Source organism: Pongo pygmaeus, chromosome 12 (assembly GCF_028885625.2).
Source record: "Pongo pygmaeus isolate AG05252 chromosome 12, NHGRI_mPonPyg2-v2.0_pri, whole genome shotgun sequence".
NCBI classification, from domain to species: Eukaryota; Metazoa; Chordata; class Mammalia; order Primates; family Hominidae; genus Pongo; species Pongo pygmaeus.
Genome location: NC_072385.2, coordinates 43,711,917 through 43,730,872, shown reverse-complemented (window position 1 = coordinate 43,730,872; position 18,956 = coordinate 43,711,917). Strand labels below are relative to the sequence as shown.

Genomic DNA, 18,956 nt, shown 5'->3' with positions numbered 1-18,956 from the left:
TGTCCCAATGTCAATTTCTTAGTGGTGAATCTACAATTAAAAAGCTAAAAAACATTTTTTTTGGAAATGTTTTTAGTGCTGCTAAAAATGGAAGTGGAGAGATAACAATAGACCTCAGCTGTGGGATCATTCAGTAAACAGAACCTGGAATAGTGTGTGAAAGTGTATGGTTGGGATTCTATTAACAGCAGGGGTAAACGTCAGTCAGTACAATTGAGTTTTTCCTTATTCTTCTCAACCAGTTTCCTGAAGCAAAGCCTATCTTTTCTATTGAATTGTTTTCTTTTGCCTTTTCTTTTTTTTTTTTGAGACAGGGTCTCATTCTGTCACCCAGGCTGGAGTGTGGTGGCACAGTCTTGGCTCACTGCCTGGACCTTCCAGGCTCAGGAGAGTCTCCCACCTCAGCCTCCTGAGTAGCTGGAACTACAGGCATGTGCCACCACACCAGGCTAATTTTTTTTGTAGAGACGGGGTTTCCCCATGTTGTCCAGGCTGGACTCGAATTCCTGGGCTCAAGCAATCTGCTGAGCCAAAGTGTTGGGATTACGGGTGTGAGCCACCAAACCCAGCCTTTTTTAATTTACAAAATAGAGACAGGGATCTGCTCTGTCACCCAGGCTGGAGTGCGGTGGCACAATCTTGGCTCACTGCAGCCTCGACCTCTTGGGTTCAAGCAATCCTCCCACCTCAGCCTCCCGAGTAGCTGGGACTACAGGGGTGTGCCACCATGTTTGGCTATATTTTTTTTGTCATTGTTGCTTTTTTTGTAGAGATGAAGTCTCAGCCCAGGCTGGTCTAGAACTCCTAGGCACAAGTGACTGCTCCTGCCTAGGCCTTCTAAAATGTTGGGATTAACTGGCGTGAGCCACTGTGCCCGTCCTGCTAAGCCTATCTTGTAATGATAGATTTTTCTGTCTTTTCCTATCTGCCTTATAATTAGTGACAGACCATCTAAACCAAACTCAGGAAAGAATTACCTTAGGAAAGCTTTCATCATCAAAAAGCATCTTATAATTGCACAAGTATATACAAGATGATCTATTATCAACGGTTTATAATGGCCAAAGATAAGTCGCCAGAATATTTCCAGAAAAAAGTTATAATGGCCAAAGAAAGAATGGAACAACTTAAATACACAGGGGATGGTAAATCCACACAATAAAATACTGTACACAAGAAAGAAAACATAAGCGGCACTCTACACACTGCTATGAAAGCAGATCAATATAAAAGCAGAAAAAAGCCAAGTATAGAAGTGTAGACTAAATATAAAATACTCACTGGAGGCCAGGCACAGTGGCTTACACCTGTAATCCTAGCACTTTGGGAAGCCGAGGTGGGTGGGTCACTTGAGGTCAGGGTCTTTAAGACAGGGTCTTCCTATATTACCCAGGCTGGCCTTGAACTCCTGCACTCAAATGATCCTCCCACCTCAGCCTCTCAAATAGCAGGGACTACAGATGCACAGCACCATGCCTAGCTTCCAAAATGGATAAATCTTATTTCACTATGCTAAGTGAAATAAGCCAGTCACAGGACAAATATTGCATGATCCCACTATATGAGAGATCTATAATAGTCAAACCCGTAGAAACAGATAGAAGGGTGGTTGCTGGAGGCCAGGGAAATGGAGAGTTGTTCAACAGGTATAAAGCTTCAGTTATGCAAGACAAGTAAGGTCTAAAGATCTGTTGTACAACATGGTGCCTGTAATTAACAATACTATATTGTACACCTAAAGATTTGTTAAGAGGATAGGTCGTGAGTTAAGTGTTCTTACCACAGAAGACAAAACAAAAACTTAACAGCAACCAAAAAGCAAAAAACAAAGGGGCAGGAGGAAACTTGTGGAGATGACAGATATGTTTATTACGCTGATTGTGGTGATGGTATCAAAGGTGTGTGCATATAGTCAGACCCATCAAATTGTATTCTTTAAATATGTAACAACTGTACTTCTATAAAGCTGGTAAAAAACACTGTACCTGTTTGTTTTTACTTCAATGTGGCTATAAGAAAATATAAAATTACATTATATTACAGCTTGCATTCTATTTGTATAGGACTGTCCTGCTCAAGATGGATTAACAGGTGTGTGACAGTCACTGCCTGCTGAGAGCAGGGTGTAGGGAACCTGGGGTTGGAAAGGAGACTTGTCACTGTATGCTCTTCCATTTATCAATATTTCATATTTTGAGAAGACATGAAATTTTTGAACGAAGATACAGAAAATCCTTGTCAATAGTTTATCTACCAGAGAGATTCAGAAACCTTGCATTCTTGGTTTTCAGGTCTTGGTTGAGAGTTCTAACACCTTTGAAAAATCTCAAGAGTAACCTGGTAATATTATCTTCATTGAACTAAAATTACATTTTGCTTTAATCTGATAGTCCTCTTAATCCAAAAGGTCAACATCAAGTTAAACAACATCCAGTTTCACTTTGATGTTCATAGCTGCTAATTCAGCTACAAAATACCGAAAAACATAAGGCACAGAAACAGTATCGATAGTGTCACTGCGATTACACAGAGTACAGTTGTATTTTCTGTTGCGCATGGCAGACCAAGAAGGGGGTGGCTTCTCCAACAGTGGAGAGAGTAAACTGCCACACTTCACACACACATGGGCTACCGACCGATCCGAGCAGTTGAAGAGGCGGTCATGAAGGAGAAAAGATGTACCGTGAGCTAAAAGCGCATCCCGTTCCATCTCCCCAAAACGGATTCCACCCTGGACATTTCTTCCCCCAATAGGCTGGTTGGTGACTCTGTCTCGGGCTCCAGTTGTCCTTACTTGAAATTTGTCTGAGACCATATGGCGTAAGCGCTGATAATAAACCACTCCTATGAAGATGTCTGCTTCCAGTTCTAGCCCACTGATGCCACTATATAACCTCTCGGTGCCATAGAAATTGTAGCCAGCAGCCTTTAACATCTCACCAAAGTATTCTAAGGCCGAGTTCTCCTCCGAGAAGATGAAGGGTGTAGCATCATGGCAGAGACCATGCAAAGCTGCAGACTTCCCGGCCATACTCTCAATTAACATCCCAATGGTCATGCGGGATGGAAAACCATGGGGATTGAACAGAATGTCTGGGACCATCCCACTCTCAGTAAAAGGCATGTCCTCAGCCGGCCACAATCTGCTTAAAATGCCCTTCTGCCCATGACGACTGGCAAATTTATCTCCGATAGTTGGGTTCCGAGGCACTCTCATAGTGATGCAAACACACTTGAATTTTCCACTCCCAGTGTCATTACTGCACACTTTGATGTTATCCACAACACAATTTTCTTTACTCCTAGGAAAAAGTAAACCGTATAAGGTCAGCCTATTTGTTTAAACTTATAGAGATAAGTTTCATTGATATAATTAGTGCTTCATAAAGGATATTTGTAAAACTTTTTTTTTTTTTTTTTATGAGACAGGGTCTCACTCTGTTGCCCAGGCTGGAGTGTGGTGGTGCGATTACAGCTCACTGCAGCCTTCACTTTCCGGGTTCAAGCAATCCTCCCACCTCAGCCTCCTGAGTAGCTGGGACTACAGGTATATGCCACCAGGCCTGGCCAATCTTTAAATTTTTTGTAGAGATAGGGTCCCACTACATTGCCCAGACTGATCATGAACTCCTGTGCTTAAGGGATCCTCCTGTTTTGGTCTCCCAAAGTGTTGGGATTGCAGGTGTGAACTACTGTGCCTGGCCTGCAAAACTCATTCTTACCTTTATTCTCCAATACAAACAGAGATGGTATGAATAGAGCTATTGGTGATATTCACTACAGAATTATGTTCATCTGAAAGAAAACTAGCAACAAAGGCAACTGAAAAATTATTATGAAGGCCTATTGAAATAAATTATATTGTAAAATAAGCTAAAATAAGACATTTCTAATAAGAGGTAAGAGCTCAACATTTTGGCTAGGAAACATTGCTAACATTGTATATGAGAAACATGACAAAGTTTGGATAATACAGTTTTTAAAAAAAGCACAAATAGGCCAGGCATGGTGGCTAACGCCTGTAATCCTAGCACTTTGGGAGGCTGAAGCAGGTGGATCACTTGAGCCCAGGAGTTCGAGACCCGCCTGGGCAACAGGGCGAAACCGTCTCTACTAAAAATACAAAAAATTAGCTGGGCATGGTGGTCCATGCCTGTAGTCCCAGCTACTCGAAGGCTGAGGCGAGAGGATTGCTTGAGCCCGGGAAGTGGAGGTTGTAGTGAGCTGAGATCACTCCACTGCACTCCAGCCTGGCTGACACACTGAGACCCCGTCTCAAAACAAAAAAAACCAGCTTGGATGCCCAAACTTACTTATAGTACATCACAAAACTTTCTCCAGTGTTGAGGTTTAGGTAGCTGTAATATGGATCTCCATACTGCAGTTTTGCTCCTATAAACGGCAATCCATCGTCATCTAACTTCTGCAAAATGCGTGGGTCACCAGGTTTCATTCCAAACACCAGGCTACTATCTCCTTGTTTAATTTTTTCAGAGAGGTCTATGAACTCAGACTTGTAGACACTTCCATGGGCAAAGCCTCGTTCCCAAGAGGCCTTATTCACAATCTGTGAAGTAAAAGAATCGTTAAAAGACTGAGGCCAAGTGAGGATTTTCAAAATAAAACTAGGTAGGACTATAATACTTGGTTTAGGATAACTGGCATCACATTTTAACTTTCCTCACATTTTCCAAATCACTGATACTAACTACAAAAACCCAGACATGGCTGGGCACGGTGGCTCACGCCTGTAATTCCAGCACTTTAGGAGGCCAAGGCAGGTGGATCACTTGAGGTCAGGAGTTCGAGACCAGCCTGGCCAACATGGTGAAACCCCATCTCTACTAAAAATACGAAAATTAGCCAGGCATGGTGGCGGGTGCCTGTAGTCTCAGCTACTCGAGAGGCTGAGGCAGGAGAATTGCTTGAACCCAGGAGGTGGAGGTTGCAGTGAGCCAAGATCGTGCCACTGCACTCCAGCCTGGGCAACAAAGCAAGACTCCGTCTCAAAAATAAAAAACAAACAAACAAAAAACAAGAAAAACAAAACCCAGGCACACAGAAATAGCTTAAAATCTAATCATACTTAAATATAAAAGGTAGATAGATCCAAAACCAAACTTCAAAATTTACTCATAATATGCACTCAAATATGCAAGACATATGTGTATCTGAATATTTAGTGGATATTCCTCAAGGCTCGCCCACTTTCAACTTAGACTAAGAACTAATCATTTAATAGAACATCATGTGCCAAATACTAGGTACTTGGGTACACAAAAATATTCCTTCAGTGATTTCACAGTAAACAAACAAGTTAAAAAATAAAAAGATTGGAACAATATTTCCCGGTAAAACTTACCATGGCATCTTCCATATCATAGCCAGTGTAAGAAATCACAGCAACGATGGCATTGGTCCCAATTGGATAGTTATCCATGTCATAATAATCATACATGGAGGGTCTCACCAAGGGACTCTGAGGAATCTGAAGACGATATAGTTTGTTATCCGATCGGTCTTGATAAGTGAGAAGTGGAAAGCCCATAGTTTGCTTACCTACATGGAGAAAAAACATCTTAGCATTTTCTGCTTCTTTCATCTTGATTATAGGTGTGATACACAACACTGGAAACAACTAAATATTCATCAGAGGAAAATGAATAAATAAATAATCATGGTAGTTATGCTTACTTTAGACTAATACATAAGCTGTGAAAATGAAGTAAACCTAAATGTATCAACGTGACCAGACCAGAAAAACCATGCTGAGTGGGAGAAAGTGCAGACTGACATTTAATATGATACGATTTATGTGCATTTGCAACACCCCCAAACAATTCTATACTTAGTTTATGGATATATGTATGATGTAATAAAAGCTTTAGAAGGGGACAGAAAGGAAGTACACAAATTACAGGATATCACTACTGGTGGGAGAAAAGGGGATAGTAATTATTATGTAATTAGATTACTTTCTTACAGCGGAATATGTATTTAATTCTAAGTAGTGGAATATGGGGTGAGATTCCTCTGTGTACTACCTCACAGTATAATCATTTCACAACAAAATGATTTTAAAATATAAATACAAGTGAAATTTTTAAAAAAATTATAGACTTAGAGCTTCCAGTAATAAAGGGCTACTCTTACAAGACCACCCTCAGCACGTAAGTATAAGACGCAGACCCCCAACTACACATATAGCACTGGAGAGTAACCAAAAGCTGTCAGAAGCTGAGAAGAGTTTTTACTTGGACAAAAGGAACACACTGGGTGAATTTCCAGGTTTTTAAGTATTTATGTATTTATTTTTGCCTTACGGCCCAGTGTGGCAGCTACAACTTAGATAGAAATCCACAGTCTTACTGGCTTGAAGAACCAGGAAATAGAGTTCTGAGCATGACAACAATTGGGAAGGGGAACATTTCAGAAATGAGAGAACCACAAAGGGAGACCCTTAAATTCAGCATATAAATTGGGTCCAAATCTTTGGTGGACTCCTGAACTATGCAAGCATGGGACAGATCACAGCAGCCCACCTAAGGCTGAAGAATGTACTTCAACTGCCATGTTCACCAAGTTAAGTACCAGTGAAAACTAAAAACCAATCCTCTTCCCCTGGAGAATTTTTGGTGACATGCACTGAGCCAGGTGATGGACTGTATATTAAGAAGGAAAGACATAAAATGAAAAAAATTAAAATGTAATTGAAGGCCAAACACCACACTAAAAACAAAACCAATCCTCTTCAGAGGACCCTAACAGGATCCAGGGTTTAAAACATATTCCTCGCAATGTTCATAATACAATCCAATATTACTGGGCATACAAAGAAATGGTGAAACTTGACTTATACTCAAAAAGACTGATACTGAGATGACCCAGACATTGGAATCTGCAGATAATGATTTTACAACACCCATCATATAAAACTATGCTCAAAATATAAAGGAAAACATGCCCACAATGAATGAAGATAAGAAATCTTAGAGAAGAAAGAAACTATAAAAAAAGAAACAAGTCAGGCCAGGCGCAATGGCTCATGCCTGTAATCCCAGCACTTTGGGAGGCTGAGGCAGGCAGATCACTTGAGGTCAGGAGTTTGAGACCAGCCTGGCCAACATGATAAAACCCTGTCTCTACTAAAAATACAAAAAATTAGCTGGGCATGGTGGCACATGCCTGTAATGTCAGCTACTCATGAGGTAGAGGCAGGAGAATCGTTTGAACTGGGGAGGCAGAGGTTGCAGTGAGCCAAGATCGTGCCACTGCACTCCAGCCTGGGTGACAGAGCGATACCGTGTCTCAAAAAAAAAAGAAAAAAAAAAAAAAAAAAAAAACAAGTAGAAGTGCTGGACTTGAAAAATACAGTCATGCACTGCATAACAATGTTTTAGTCAATGCAGGATGGCATATATACTATGGTGATCCCATATTTTTACTGTACCTTTTCTATGTTTAGCTACACAAATCCTTGCCATTGTCTTACAACTGTAGACAGTACACAGTACAGTTACATGCCACCCAGGTTTGTAGCCTAGGAGCAACAGGCTGTACCATATACTAGGTGTGTAGTAGTCTCTGCCATCTAGGTTTGTGTAAGTTCACTCTATGATGTTCACACTACGACAAAATCACATACGACTCACTTTGAAGATATCCCTGTCGTTAAGGGCACATGACTGTAAGCAAAAATTCAGTAGAAGACAGAATAAAAAGTGACTGTGATAATAGGTCAATAAAAATAATCCAATCTGGGCCAGGTGCAGTGGCTCACACCTGTAACCCCAGCATTTTGGGAGGCTGAGGCAGGCAGATCACTTGAGGTCAGGAGTTTGAGACCAGCCAGGCCAACATGGTGAAACCCTGTCTCTACTAAGGTGTGTGCCGGTAATGCCAGCTCCTCGGGAGGCTGAGGCAGGAGAATTTATTGAACACGGGAGGCAGAGGTTGCAGTGAGCCGATTGTACCACTGCACTCCAGTCTGGGCAACAAAGCAAGGCTCCATCTCGGAAAAAAAAAAAAAAGATCCAATCTGAAGAAAATAAAGAAAAAAGAGAACAGAAACTCAATGTCTTATGGAACAATATCAAAAGGTTTAAATATATGAATAACTGATAGAAGGGGAAAAAAGAGAGAAAAGGATAGGAGCAATGTTTTTAAAAATAATGACAGAAGAGTTTAGCAATTTAATTAAATTAAAAAAACAAAAAACAAATTTGAGGCCGGGCGCAGTGGCTCACGCCCGTAATACAGCACTTTGGGAGGCCAAAGTGGGCAGGTGACCTGAGGTCAGGAGTTCGAGACCAGCCTGGCCAACATGGTGAAACTCCGTCTCTACTGAAAATACAAAAATTAGCTGGGTGTGGTGGTGAGTCCCTGTAGACCCAGCTACTTGGAAGGCTGAGGCAGGAGAATCACTTGAACCCAGGAGACAGAGGTTGCAATAAGCCGAGATCACACCACTGCATTCCAGCCTAGGCGATAGAGCAAGACTCTGTCTCAAAAAAAAAAAAAAAGAAACACACTATATTCAGAAGACTGCTGCCTTCTAACTAGAAATGACAGAGACTAAGAAGAGACAGTGTAACAACAACTTTTAAGTGTTGGAAGAAAAATAACTGTCAACTCAGAATTGTATATCCAGTGAAAGATTCCTTCAAGTGAAGCAAAATAAAGCCATTTTCAGATAAATGAAAACCAAGAGAATTTGTGGCCAGCAACCTGCACTATAAAAAAATGCTAAAGGAAGATTATCAGGCTGAAGGAAAATTGTATGCAATAAAAACTTGAATCTTGCAGCAGGAATGAAGAGGATTGGAAGTGATAAATATGCGGGTGACTATAATTGCTTGTATTCTTCAAAAAATCAAATAATAAGACCTCAGGCACACCCAAATCTATGGACATTCTATACCTTTTTCTTCAAAAATGTCAATGTCAAAGACAAAGAATGGTTAAAGATCTTTTATAAATTACAGGAAACTAAATAGACATGCCAACTAAATACAATGAGTGATCCTGGGTTGGTTGCTTGTGGCACAGGAAAAAAAAAAAAAACTTGCCATTAACTGTATTTTTGGAACAAATGGTCAGCATATGTAAATAAGGACAATAAAAGAGTATGCTAGTATCAAGTTTACTTTTCTGATTGTGACTATAACATCATCCCTCTTCCTTACCCATCTGGCACTGGTACATGTTCCGTGGACTCTGGTTGTGATCAGAGAAAGGGATGAAGTTGGCAATCACACTCAGCAGGCTGTGTGGAAAGAGTTCCTGGTGTGTGGTAACTCCAGCAAAAACCTCATCCTCAAAGATAGCGACATTCATGAAGATCTGGAAGAGCAGATGTCCAAGGCACAAAATAACTGCAACTGCTTACACATTTACTCTTACCATTTCTCAGAGTTCAATACTCAAAGACTCAAGAGAAAACCATCCCCACCCAGCATCCTGAGTGCTGAAGGGATCAACTGGGAAGCACAGGGAAGCGACCAGTTAGAAATACCACTTGCTTTACATATCTCACTCTAAATCTACCCCAGACCAATTGTGAAGGGGAATAGGAAGAAAAATTTTTAAGTAGCACAAAGCCTATAATTTTGCAACTGCAAATATGTAGGCAAAGACTGAGTGTGAATCTAATGGAATGTTTTCACTTCACGGCTGAGGCAGGGCCAGATACAAAGGAGTTCTGGGAGCTAGACAAGATGGGAGGCAGGTAATGTGACCACCAGCTCTCTCTCAGGTTCTGTGGAGTGAGATCAGACATGGAAATTGCTCTGTGCTGATCACAGAGGAGGTGGAAAGTCTGACTTTCTTTCAAATGTCCAACTGTTGTTGTAACACAAACAACCCTTTTATAAAGGAAGAGTTAAGTATCTGAAAGTTGCATACTATACAAACAAGCACATACACTCATCCATCACACATATGTATTTACCTGTTCCATAGTTCCAATTAGCTCTTCTTTGCCCAATTCTAAGTTCTGCACAGGCCGTACCAGTCTACAAGGAGTGGTAAAAAGGAACAATCCTGGGTACAGACTTGGTTTTCCTGTCATGGGTATAAGGACCACTTCCGTCCAGGGAGGAATTCTTTTCTCTCTCAACACCTGTTTTTAACAAAAACAGAGTTTAACAAACCTGTCCCACAGCCATGGCTGTCGCTGCTAGTCTTATGCCCCATGGAATACCACTCATCCACACTCAGCCATGGTAAAAGGCCTACTTCCTTGGGTGCTCATCCCAGCTAGCAGACAAATCACTAACTACTGAGGCTAAGGATAAAGCACACCATGAATGCACGTGTCGATACACTAAAGGAAATTCTGTCCTCTGTGATCTAAAATACACTAGATTACTGGTTTTATTTGTAAATTTAATAAACCAAAAACTCATGGGTGGGCCGGGGGTGGCTTATACGTGTAATCCCAGCACTTTAGGAGGCTAAAGTGGGTGGATCACTTGAGCCCAGAAGTTCAAGACCAGCCTGGGCAACATGATGAAACTCTGTCTCTACAAAAATTTAAAAATTACCTGAGTGTGGTGGTACGTGCCTGTAGTCCCAGCTAATTGGGAGGCTGAGGTGGGAGGATCACCTTGAGCCCAGGAGGTTGAGGCTGCAGTGAGCCATGATCATGCCACTGCATTCCAGCCTGGGTGACAGAGTGACCCTGTCTCAAAAACAAAACAAAAAAACTCCAACAAACTCCTGGGTGAAAGGAGAAATAAAAACCTAAATTACAGAAACCTGAAAACAACAACAACAACAACAACAACAAAAAACCCATGTGTCAGAACTCATGGGGATTCACAGCTAAATGCATTATCATTAAAAATGAGAGGATGTTTGGTGGAGGGGGACATGGGGAGATGTTGGTCAAAGAGTATAAAGCTTCAGTTACGGAACAGAATTAAGTTTCTGGAGATCTCATGTACAGCATGTGACTCTAGTGAAGAATACTATATTGCATGCTTGGAATTTACTAAAGAGCATATCTTAAGTGTCCTCATCCCCCGACCCTCCACAATGCTAACCAAAAAAAAGAGAATGAAAATAAATTCTCTATAAAAAAGATAAAATCTGAGACTAACAAGGCAGGCAGCTCATTTGAGGTCAGGAGTTCGAGACCAGCTGGGGCAACATGGAGAAACCCCATCTCTACTAAAAATACAAAAATTACCCAGGCGTGGTGGTGTGCACCTGTAATCCCAGCTACTTGGGAGACTGAGGCAGGAGAATTGCTTGAACCTGGGAGGCGGAGGCTGCAGTGAGCCAAGATCACACCACTTGCACTGCAGCCTGGGTGACAGAGCGAGACTCTGCCTCAAAAAAAAAAAAAAAAGGAATGACTGTTTAATGGTTACAGAGTTTCAATTTGTGATGATGAGAAAGTTCTGAAGATGGTGATGACTGCACAATATGAATGTACTTAAAACCCTGAACTGTACACTAGATCAAATCTCATACACTCTCTGAGCATCGAAATAAGTAGTAACAGAATATTCACAAAATTAAACAAGCATCTATAAATCTATGCTAACATAAATAAATGAACAACTAATAGAAAAGAAAGCCCTCCCTTACAGAATAGCAACTAATAAACATAGAAAAAATGCTGGTGGGGGAAAACACCATGTGGTAACCATCACAGTAATATTAACTCAGCAAAGAACCACCAACGGAATAGTAATTCAGCAAATAATTCATCAACTAGTGGGTGAAAATATGAAGGAAGGGGGCTCCACATAGCTTTCAACTATGTCTCCATAAGTTACTTATTACAGAGAAAAACAGAAACTGTACAGTGAATTAACCTGAAGAACACAACTTTGAAGGGATCAGTTAACATGAGTCGTAACAGGACAAACCAACGTCAGATGCTTCCTGAAATATCTTGAATCTCATCATGAGGAAGCAAAACATAAACCTAAATTACAGGAGAGCTGTGATTCCCAGCACTTCGGGAGGCCAAGGCGGGCGGATCACTTAAGGTCAGGAGACCAGCCTGACCCAAATGGTGAAACCCCACCTCTACTAAAAATAAAAAAAATTAGCCAGGCGTGGTGGTATACACCTGTAGTCTCAGCCTACTCCGGAGGCTGAGGCACAAGACTCTGACTCAAAAAAATAAAAATAAAAGACTGGTGGTTGTCAGCATCTAGGTGGCTTCAGGATGGGGCTGGTCACCAGAAAGACCAAGCCAGGATTAGAGGATTGGGACTTTCAGCCCCACCCTCAACCTCCAGGGAGGGGATAGGGGCTGGAGGTTAAGCTAATCACCAATGGCAAATGATTCCATCAGTCATCCTATGTAATAAAGCCTCCATAACAACCCAAAGGACTGGGGGTCAGGATAGCCGGGCACAGTGGTACAGTCCTGTGGTCAGGCTGCTTGGCAAGCTGAGGTGGGAGGATCACTTAAGCCTGGGACATTAAGACTGCAGTGAGCTGTGACTGTGCCACTGCACTCCAGCCTGGGCAACAGAGTGAGACCTGTCTCTTAAAAAAAAAAAAGAAAAGAAAAGAAAAAAAAAAGAGAGCATTACTGAGACAACTGGTGGAATCTGAGTATCAACTACGGATCCCACCCACATGGCCTTCTCTGATTTTCGTAAGTGTACTGCAGTTATTGAAGAGAAAGTCCTTGTTCTTAGAAAAAGTACGCTAAAATCTTTATGGAAAATGAGACAATGTCTCAATACTGCTCTCAAATGATTCAAAAGAAAAAAATTATAAAGAATATACAGAAGATAAAGCATGTGGGGCAAAGCATAGCAACTGGTGGATCTGGGTAATGTGTATACAGGGGGGTCCCATGTGCTGATTAAACATCTTTGCTCTAAGTGTAAAATTATATCAAATGAGCCACAATTCCACTTATAGGAATATAAGAATTAAAGAATTAAAAGCACAAGGACTTAAATGGATATTGGTATACTCATGTTCATAGCAGCATTATTTGCAATGACCGAAAGGTAGTAACAACTCAAGTGTCCAACAGAGCACTTAAATGAAAACTAAAATTTAGTTTAAACATTTTTTAAAAATAAAAACACAGAACAGAATATAAACCACAAACTCAGCCTGTTGCCAAAGGATAATTCTTTCAATGGCCATTATCAAAGCAACAAATACTCTTCGCTAGGAGGAAATCCCAAAGGTAAGTTATTCAAAGAATGTCATTCTACTTTTTAAAAATATATTTTCAAAACCTAGGAGGCAATGGGGTATAACTTCTACCTTGCATATTTTGAATATTACTGAAATATCTGTATTTTGAGATCCCTTATATGCCACTAGTATTAAGAAGGGGAAAAAAAGTTAAAATTAGTTAGATAAGCAGACTGAGGTGCCTCAATGAAACTGCCAAAGAATGTATATGGGTCAAATATCTGTCACTGACCCCAACCAATGAGGCCAGTATAAGGCAAGCCTCTGTCACCAGAGGGAATGCACAGGCATTCTGGACGCTGTGACCCCCTGACCACTTGATCACTCTAGACCGCCCAGGGGTTAACCCCAAAACTAGAAAGGAACTGAAAAACCTAAGGTCAAGGGATAGGACAATTCACAAAGCCTCAAGCCCACCTTAAAATGACGAAGAGAATCTGCGATGCCTGGAGCAAGCTCCTTATCCACCCAGCCAACCATGACGCCGTCCAGCAGGACAGGGTAGCACTCACTGTATGATCGGTGGGGAGCTCCATCAATGGGAGTGACCCCTGGTAAAGGGAACAAACAGCACAATCACATCAGAATGCTTCATCCAACATTCCAGATTCCCTCCAGATGGGGTCAACAGCTGCTGTATCAGTTCAGATATCAAATTATCCTTGTCTCTAAAACAGGTACAGGCATTATTTCTTTTAACTGCACTTCAGATATTTCAAGCAGGCTTATCAATGCCATTTTTCCAACAACAAGTGTTCCCTTTGTGTCTCTGTGCCGGCATTTTGGTAATTCTTGCAATATTTCAAATATTATTATTATTATATCTGTTATGGTGATCTGTGATTAGTGATCTCTGATGTTACTACTGGACTTGTAGATGTGGTAGAAATAGCAAGACAATTAGAATTAGAAGTAGAGCCTGAAGCTGTGAGTGAATTGCTGCAATCCCATAATCAAACTGAATGGATGAGGAATTGCTTCTTGGAGGAGGAGCAAAAAAAATGTGTTTGTTTTGTTTTTGAGACAGGGTCTTGCTCTGTCGCTCAGGCTGCAGTGCAGTGGCATGATCATGGCTCACTGCAACCTCAATCTCCTGGATTTAAGCAGTCCTCCCACCTCAGCCTCCCGAGTAGCTGACAGGTGTGTGCCATCATGCTTGGCTAATTTTAAAATTTTTTTTTTGTAGAGACAGGGTCTCCCTATGTTGCCTAGGCTGGTCTCGAACTCCTGGGATCAAGCAATCCTCTCGCCTTGGCCTCCCAAAGTGCTGGAATTACAGGCCTGAGCCACTGTGCCCAGCATAGTGGTTTCTTGAGATGGGATCTCAAGAAATGAGAAGATGCTGTAAACATTGTTGAAATGACAATAAAGGATTTAGATTATTTCATAAACTTAGTTGATAAAACAGCGGCAGGGTTTGAGGGGACTGACTGCAACTTGGAAATAATCTCCTCTGTGGGTAAAATGCTATCAAACAGCATCACATGCTACAGAGAAATCTTTTGTGAAAGGAACATTCAATTGGTGTGGCAAACTTCTTTGTTTTATTTTAAGAAATTGTCACAGGCCGGGTGCAGTGGCTCACGCCTGCAATCCCAGCACTTTGGGAGGCAGAGGCGGGTGGATCACGAGGTCAGGAGATCGAGACCATCCTGGCTAACACGGTGAAACCCCGTCTCTACAAAAATACAAAAAAATTAGCCAGGCATGGTGGCGGGCGCCGGTAGTCCCAGCTACTCGGGAGGCTGAGGCAGCAGAATGGCGTGAACCTGGGAGACAGAGCTTGCAGTGAGCCGAGATCACGACACTGCACTCCAGCCTGGGCGACAGAGCAAGACTCCGTTTCAGAAAAAAAAGAAAAAAAAAAAGAAAAAAAAGAAATTGTCACAAGCCGGCCAGGTGCAGTCGCTCACACCTGTAATCCCAGCACTTTGGGAGGCCGAGGCGGGCAGATCACCTGAGGTCGCGAGTTCGAGACCAACCTGACCAACATGGAGAAACCCCAGTCGCTACTAAAAATACAAAAAAAATTTATCCAGGCATGATGGTGCATGCCTGTGGTCCCGGCTACTCAGGAGGCTGAGGCGGGAGAATCACTTGAACCCGGGAGGTGGAGGTTGCGGTGAGCCAAGATCGCGCCATTGCACTCCAGCCTGGGCAAGAGCGAAACTTTGTCTCAAAAAAAACAAAAAAAAAAAAGAAAAGAAATTGTCACAAGCCATCCTAACCTTCAGCAACCACCGCCTGGATCAGTCAGCAGCCAGCAACATTGAGGCAAGACCTTCCACCAGCAAAAAGATTACAACTTACTGAAGGATCAGATGATTTAATATTTTTTAGCAATAAAGTATTCTTAAAATTGAAATATTTACAGCATAGTGTAAACATAACTTTCATATGCACTGTGGGAAACTGAGAAATTCATGTGGCTCACTTTATTGCAGCGCTCTGGAACCAAACCTGCAATATCTCCGGGGTAAGCCTGAAGGCTTTGGTATTGCTTGTGGAAGTTTAAATCGCTTCAGCAAGAACAGACAGGAAAGAAGTAGCAAGGGGACAGGGGCCTATGGGAGGGAGTATTTCACTGTATGTCAATATTTTTATTTCTAAGCCACCTAAATGCATTAAATGCATTAACCCCCAAAATGTAATTACAGTTGATCCTCATTATGTGCACATTTGCCTACTTGCTACATTATCTCTGTAACCACAAAATTAATACTGCGGATGCTTTCAAAGTCATTTCAGAACATGCAGCAAAAAACTTTGAGTCCCCTGATGCAGACGCTCCCCGCAGCTGAAGTCAAACAAGACGATGCCATGCCCTCTTGTCAGCTCATACTGTAAACAAGTGTCCCTTGCCAGTCTGTTCACTGGCACGTTTTCAGCATTTTTGTGCTTTTTGTTGGTGTGATTTCACTGTTTAAATAACAGCTTCCAAGCCTGGCATGGTGGCTCACACCTGTAATCCCAGCACTTTGGGAGGCCAAGGCAGAAGGAATGCTTGAGGCCAGGAGTTCAAGACCAGCCTGGATAACGTAGCAAGACCCCATCTCTACAAAAAAAAAAAAAAAAAAAAAAGAAAATTGCCTCCGAGTGCAGCACTGAAGTGCTGCCTAGTGTTCATAAATGCAAAAAGGTTGTGATGTGCCTAACAGAAAACAATGTGTGTTAGATAAGCCTATAATTACAGTGCTGTTGGCTGAGAATTCAATGTTACCACATGAACAATATATATTTTTAAAGGGTGTCTTTCAACAGAAACACACCAAAAACAAGGCTATATATTGATCAACTAACAAAAATGTTGTAACCCAAGGCTCAAAGGAACCTTACCCAGTATTTCCCCTAGGCACAATGGTTCAATATTCACTGGTGACTTTAAAGATGAGTACTGCAAATAATGAGAATCAACTGAAATTAAGTAAAAAAAGAACACTCTTCCATAAACCATAAATACATTCTGAAGACATCAAGTGTTTGTTAGAGTGTCACAAGTTACCCACCTCGTGTTTCATCTGTCACCACAATATGAACATCTCTATTGAAAGTTAGGTAGCGATTCTGTCTTCTTCTCCAGTGCCAGAGCAAAAAACCCTTCCTCATCTCTTTTTCTGCAGTTGGATATATTTTCTACCTCTCTACTTTTTCTTTTCTCCTTTCTACCCTCTCCTGGACTTTGACATTTTGAATCACCAGTAACAAAATTCTTTTCCTCGTAGAGGATAAACCTTCAAATTACACTGATTACATCTTCTGAATCTTGAGTATTTCTTGATTACTTTCTGTGGGGCCCTCTTCTTACAGGCCACTCTCTCTCTCTTTTTTTTTTTAGATGGAGTCTCACTCTGTCACCCAGGCTGGAGTGCAGTGGTGCAATCCTGGTTCCCTGCAACCTCCACCTCCTGGATTCAAGCGATTCTATTGCCTCAGCTTCCTGAGTAGCTGGGACCACAGGCACATGCCACCACACCCAGCTAATTTGTGTGTGTGTGTATTTTTAGTAGAGATGGGGTTTCGCCATGTTGGCCAGGCTGGTCTTAAACTCCTGACTTCAAGTGATCTGTACACCTTGGCTTCCCAAAGTGCTGGGATTACGGGCATGGGCCACCACGCCCGGCCAGGCCACTCTAATTGGGAGAAGTACTTTTAAGCAGAACTTTCTTGAGTCAATGCCCTTCTAGTTGCTTGAGAACACCTATCATCTGATCCCCATGAACTAGAAGTTTTACTGTATAAATATTAATCCCACTGAGGACCCTGTCCACAGACCACCAAAGACAGAACATTTCTAGTCTCCAAATCATAAATAGAGAACCCTGGGACTAGAAGACTGCAGAGAAGGCTGACATCTTTAGGTATGAAGGTAAATTCAAACCAAGTATCAAGCCAAACAGAGACAGACAGCAGCTTTAAGGTTATCAGGAAAAAAGGTTATGTATCTGGTAACATCAGGTAGACTGGAAAACCTCCTTTTAAACTGTCCTCCTGCAAACCAACACTGTTTTCTATTTAGAAATGCAAAGGTCCACCAAGAGATGCAAGAAGAAATGACCCAAAAAACTACTCAATAGCTTCTATACTTCCAATATTAACGACTAGTCTATTTCAAATGCTTTGGCATCATTCTTATTCATTTATTTTTCATTCTGGAAATAGGATCTCACTTTCCCACCCAGTCTAAAGTGCAGCAGCGGCACAATCACAGCTCACTGCAGCCTCAAACCCCTGGTCTCAAGCGATCCTCACTTCCATTATCTTTTTTTTTCCCCCAAAGAAAACAAAACACCTATAACACTTAGTTTCTCCTGTTTTCACTTTCAAAGAATGCATTCAGCCTTCTATAGAGGAGCCAAGAAAGCAGCCCAACTCCTGCACAGAAGAGTAAAAAAGAATTCTTATAGAAAATCTCTGCTGACTCTCCAAAAGCAGCACAACTTAACAGGTTAAAAACCATGTAACCTTGGCCAGGTGCGGTGGCTCACAACTGTAATCCCAACACTTTGGGAGGCCGAGGCAGGCACATCATGAGGTCAGGAGATCGAGACCACCCTGGCTAACATGGTGAAACTCTGTCTCTACTAAAAATACAAAAAATTAGCCGGGCGTGGTGGCAGACGCCTGTAGTTCCAGCTACTCGGGAGGCTGAGGCAGGAGAATGGCGTGAACCCACGAGGTGGAGCTTGCAGTGAGCCGAGATGGTGCCACTGCACTCCAGCCTGGGCGACAGAGCAAGACTCCATCTCAAAACAAACAAACAAAAAAAAACCAAAAAACAAAAAACAAAACACACATAACCAAACAAGATGTTTATCACTGTACGCTACATACCCAAGTTGCACAGTAAAGCTGGAATAGATGCCGTATACACAAACTGTGTGACAACCTCACATACGGCAGTTAGGTGGTTCATCAGGCCACAGGGCTCCCCGTCTGGGGTATGCACGGGACAAAGGAAGCCCCAGGACTCTGGCAGCAGCCTGCGTACTGTGGTGGTCCTCATCTTGGCAAAATCAGCCCCTCTGTGCACGCAGCGGAAATGGGAGAGGTAGCGTATGAAGTTCAGCTTGTCAGCCACAACACAAAGTCCAGAATCTTGTAGGAGGCCAAGACCTTAATAAAACAAAAGTCATTCAAAAATGGGCCAATCTTTTAAAAAACGGAAATTTTTGAGGCTTTATGACAACAAAACCTCAGAGCACTCTACAGATCATAGAATGAATTATTACAACATTTATTCTCCTAGCTCTGATGAGTGTAAAAGAGTTCACAAA

General features: G+C 41.9%; 1 protein-coding gene across 1 annotated transcript in view; it reads right to left on the bottom strand.

Moving 5' to 3' along the window:
• Window positions 1-1,848: 1,848 nt before the first annotated feature.
• The window catches only part of POLR1B (RNA polymerase I subunit B), a 34,556-nt gene continuing 17,448 nt past the window's right edge, over window positions 1,849-18,956 (bottom strand). The window contains exons 9-15 of the mRNA XM_054472148.2: window positions 18,514-18,795; window positions 13,600-13,733; window positions 9,950-10,120; window positions 9,186-9,342; window positions 5,363-5,559; window positions 4,314-4,567; window positions 1,849-3,302 (exon numbers count right to left, since the gene is read on the bottom strand). Coding sequence (XP_054328123.1) covers window positions 2,420-3,302; window positions 4,314-4,567; window positions 5,363-5,559; window positions 9,186-9,342; window positions 9,950-10,120; window positions 13,600-13,733; window positions 18,514-18,795 — 2,078 coding nt within the window. The 3' untranslated portion in view covers window positions 1,849-2,419. The remainder of the gene's footprint in view (window positions 3,303-4,313; window positions 4,568-5,362; window positions 5,560-9,185; window positions 9,343-9,949; window positions 10,121-13,599; window positions 13,734-18,513; window positions 18,796-18,956) is intronic.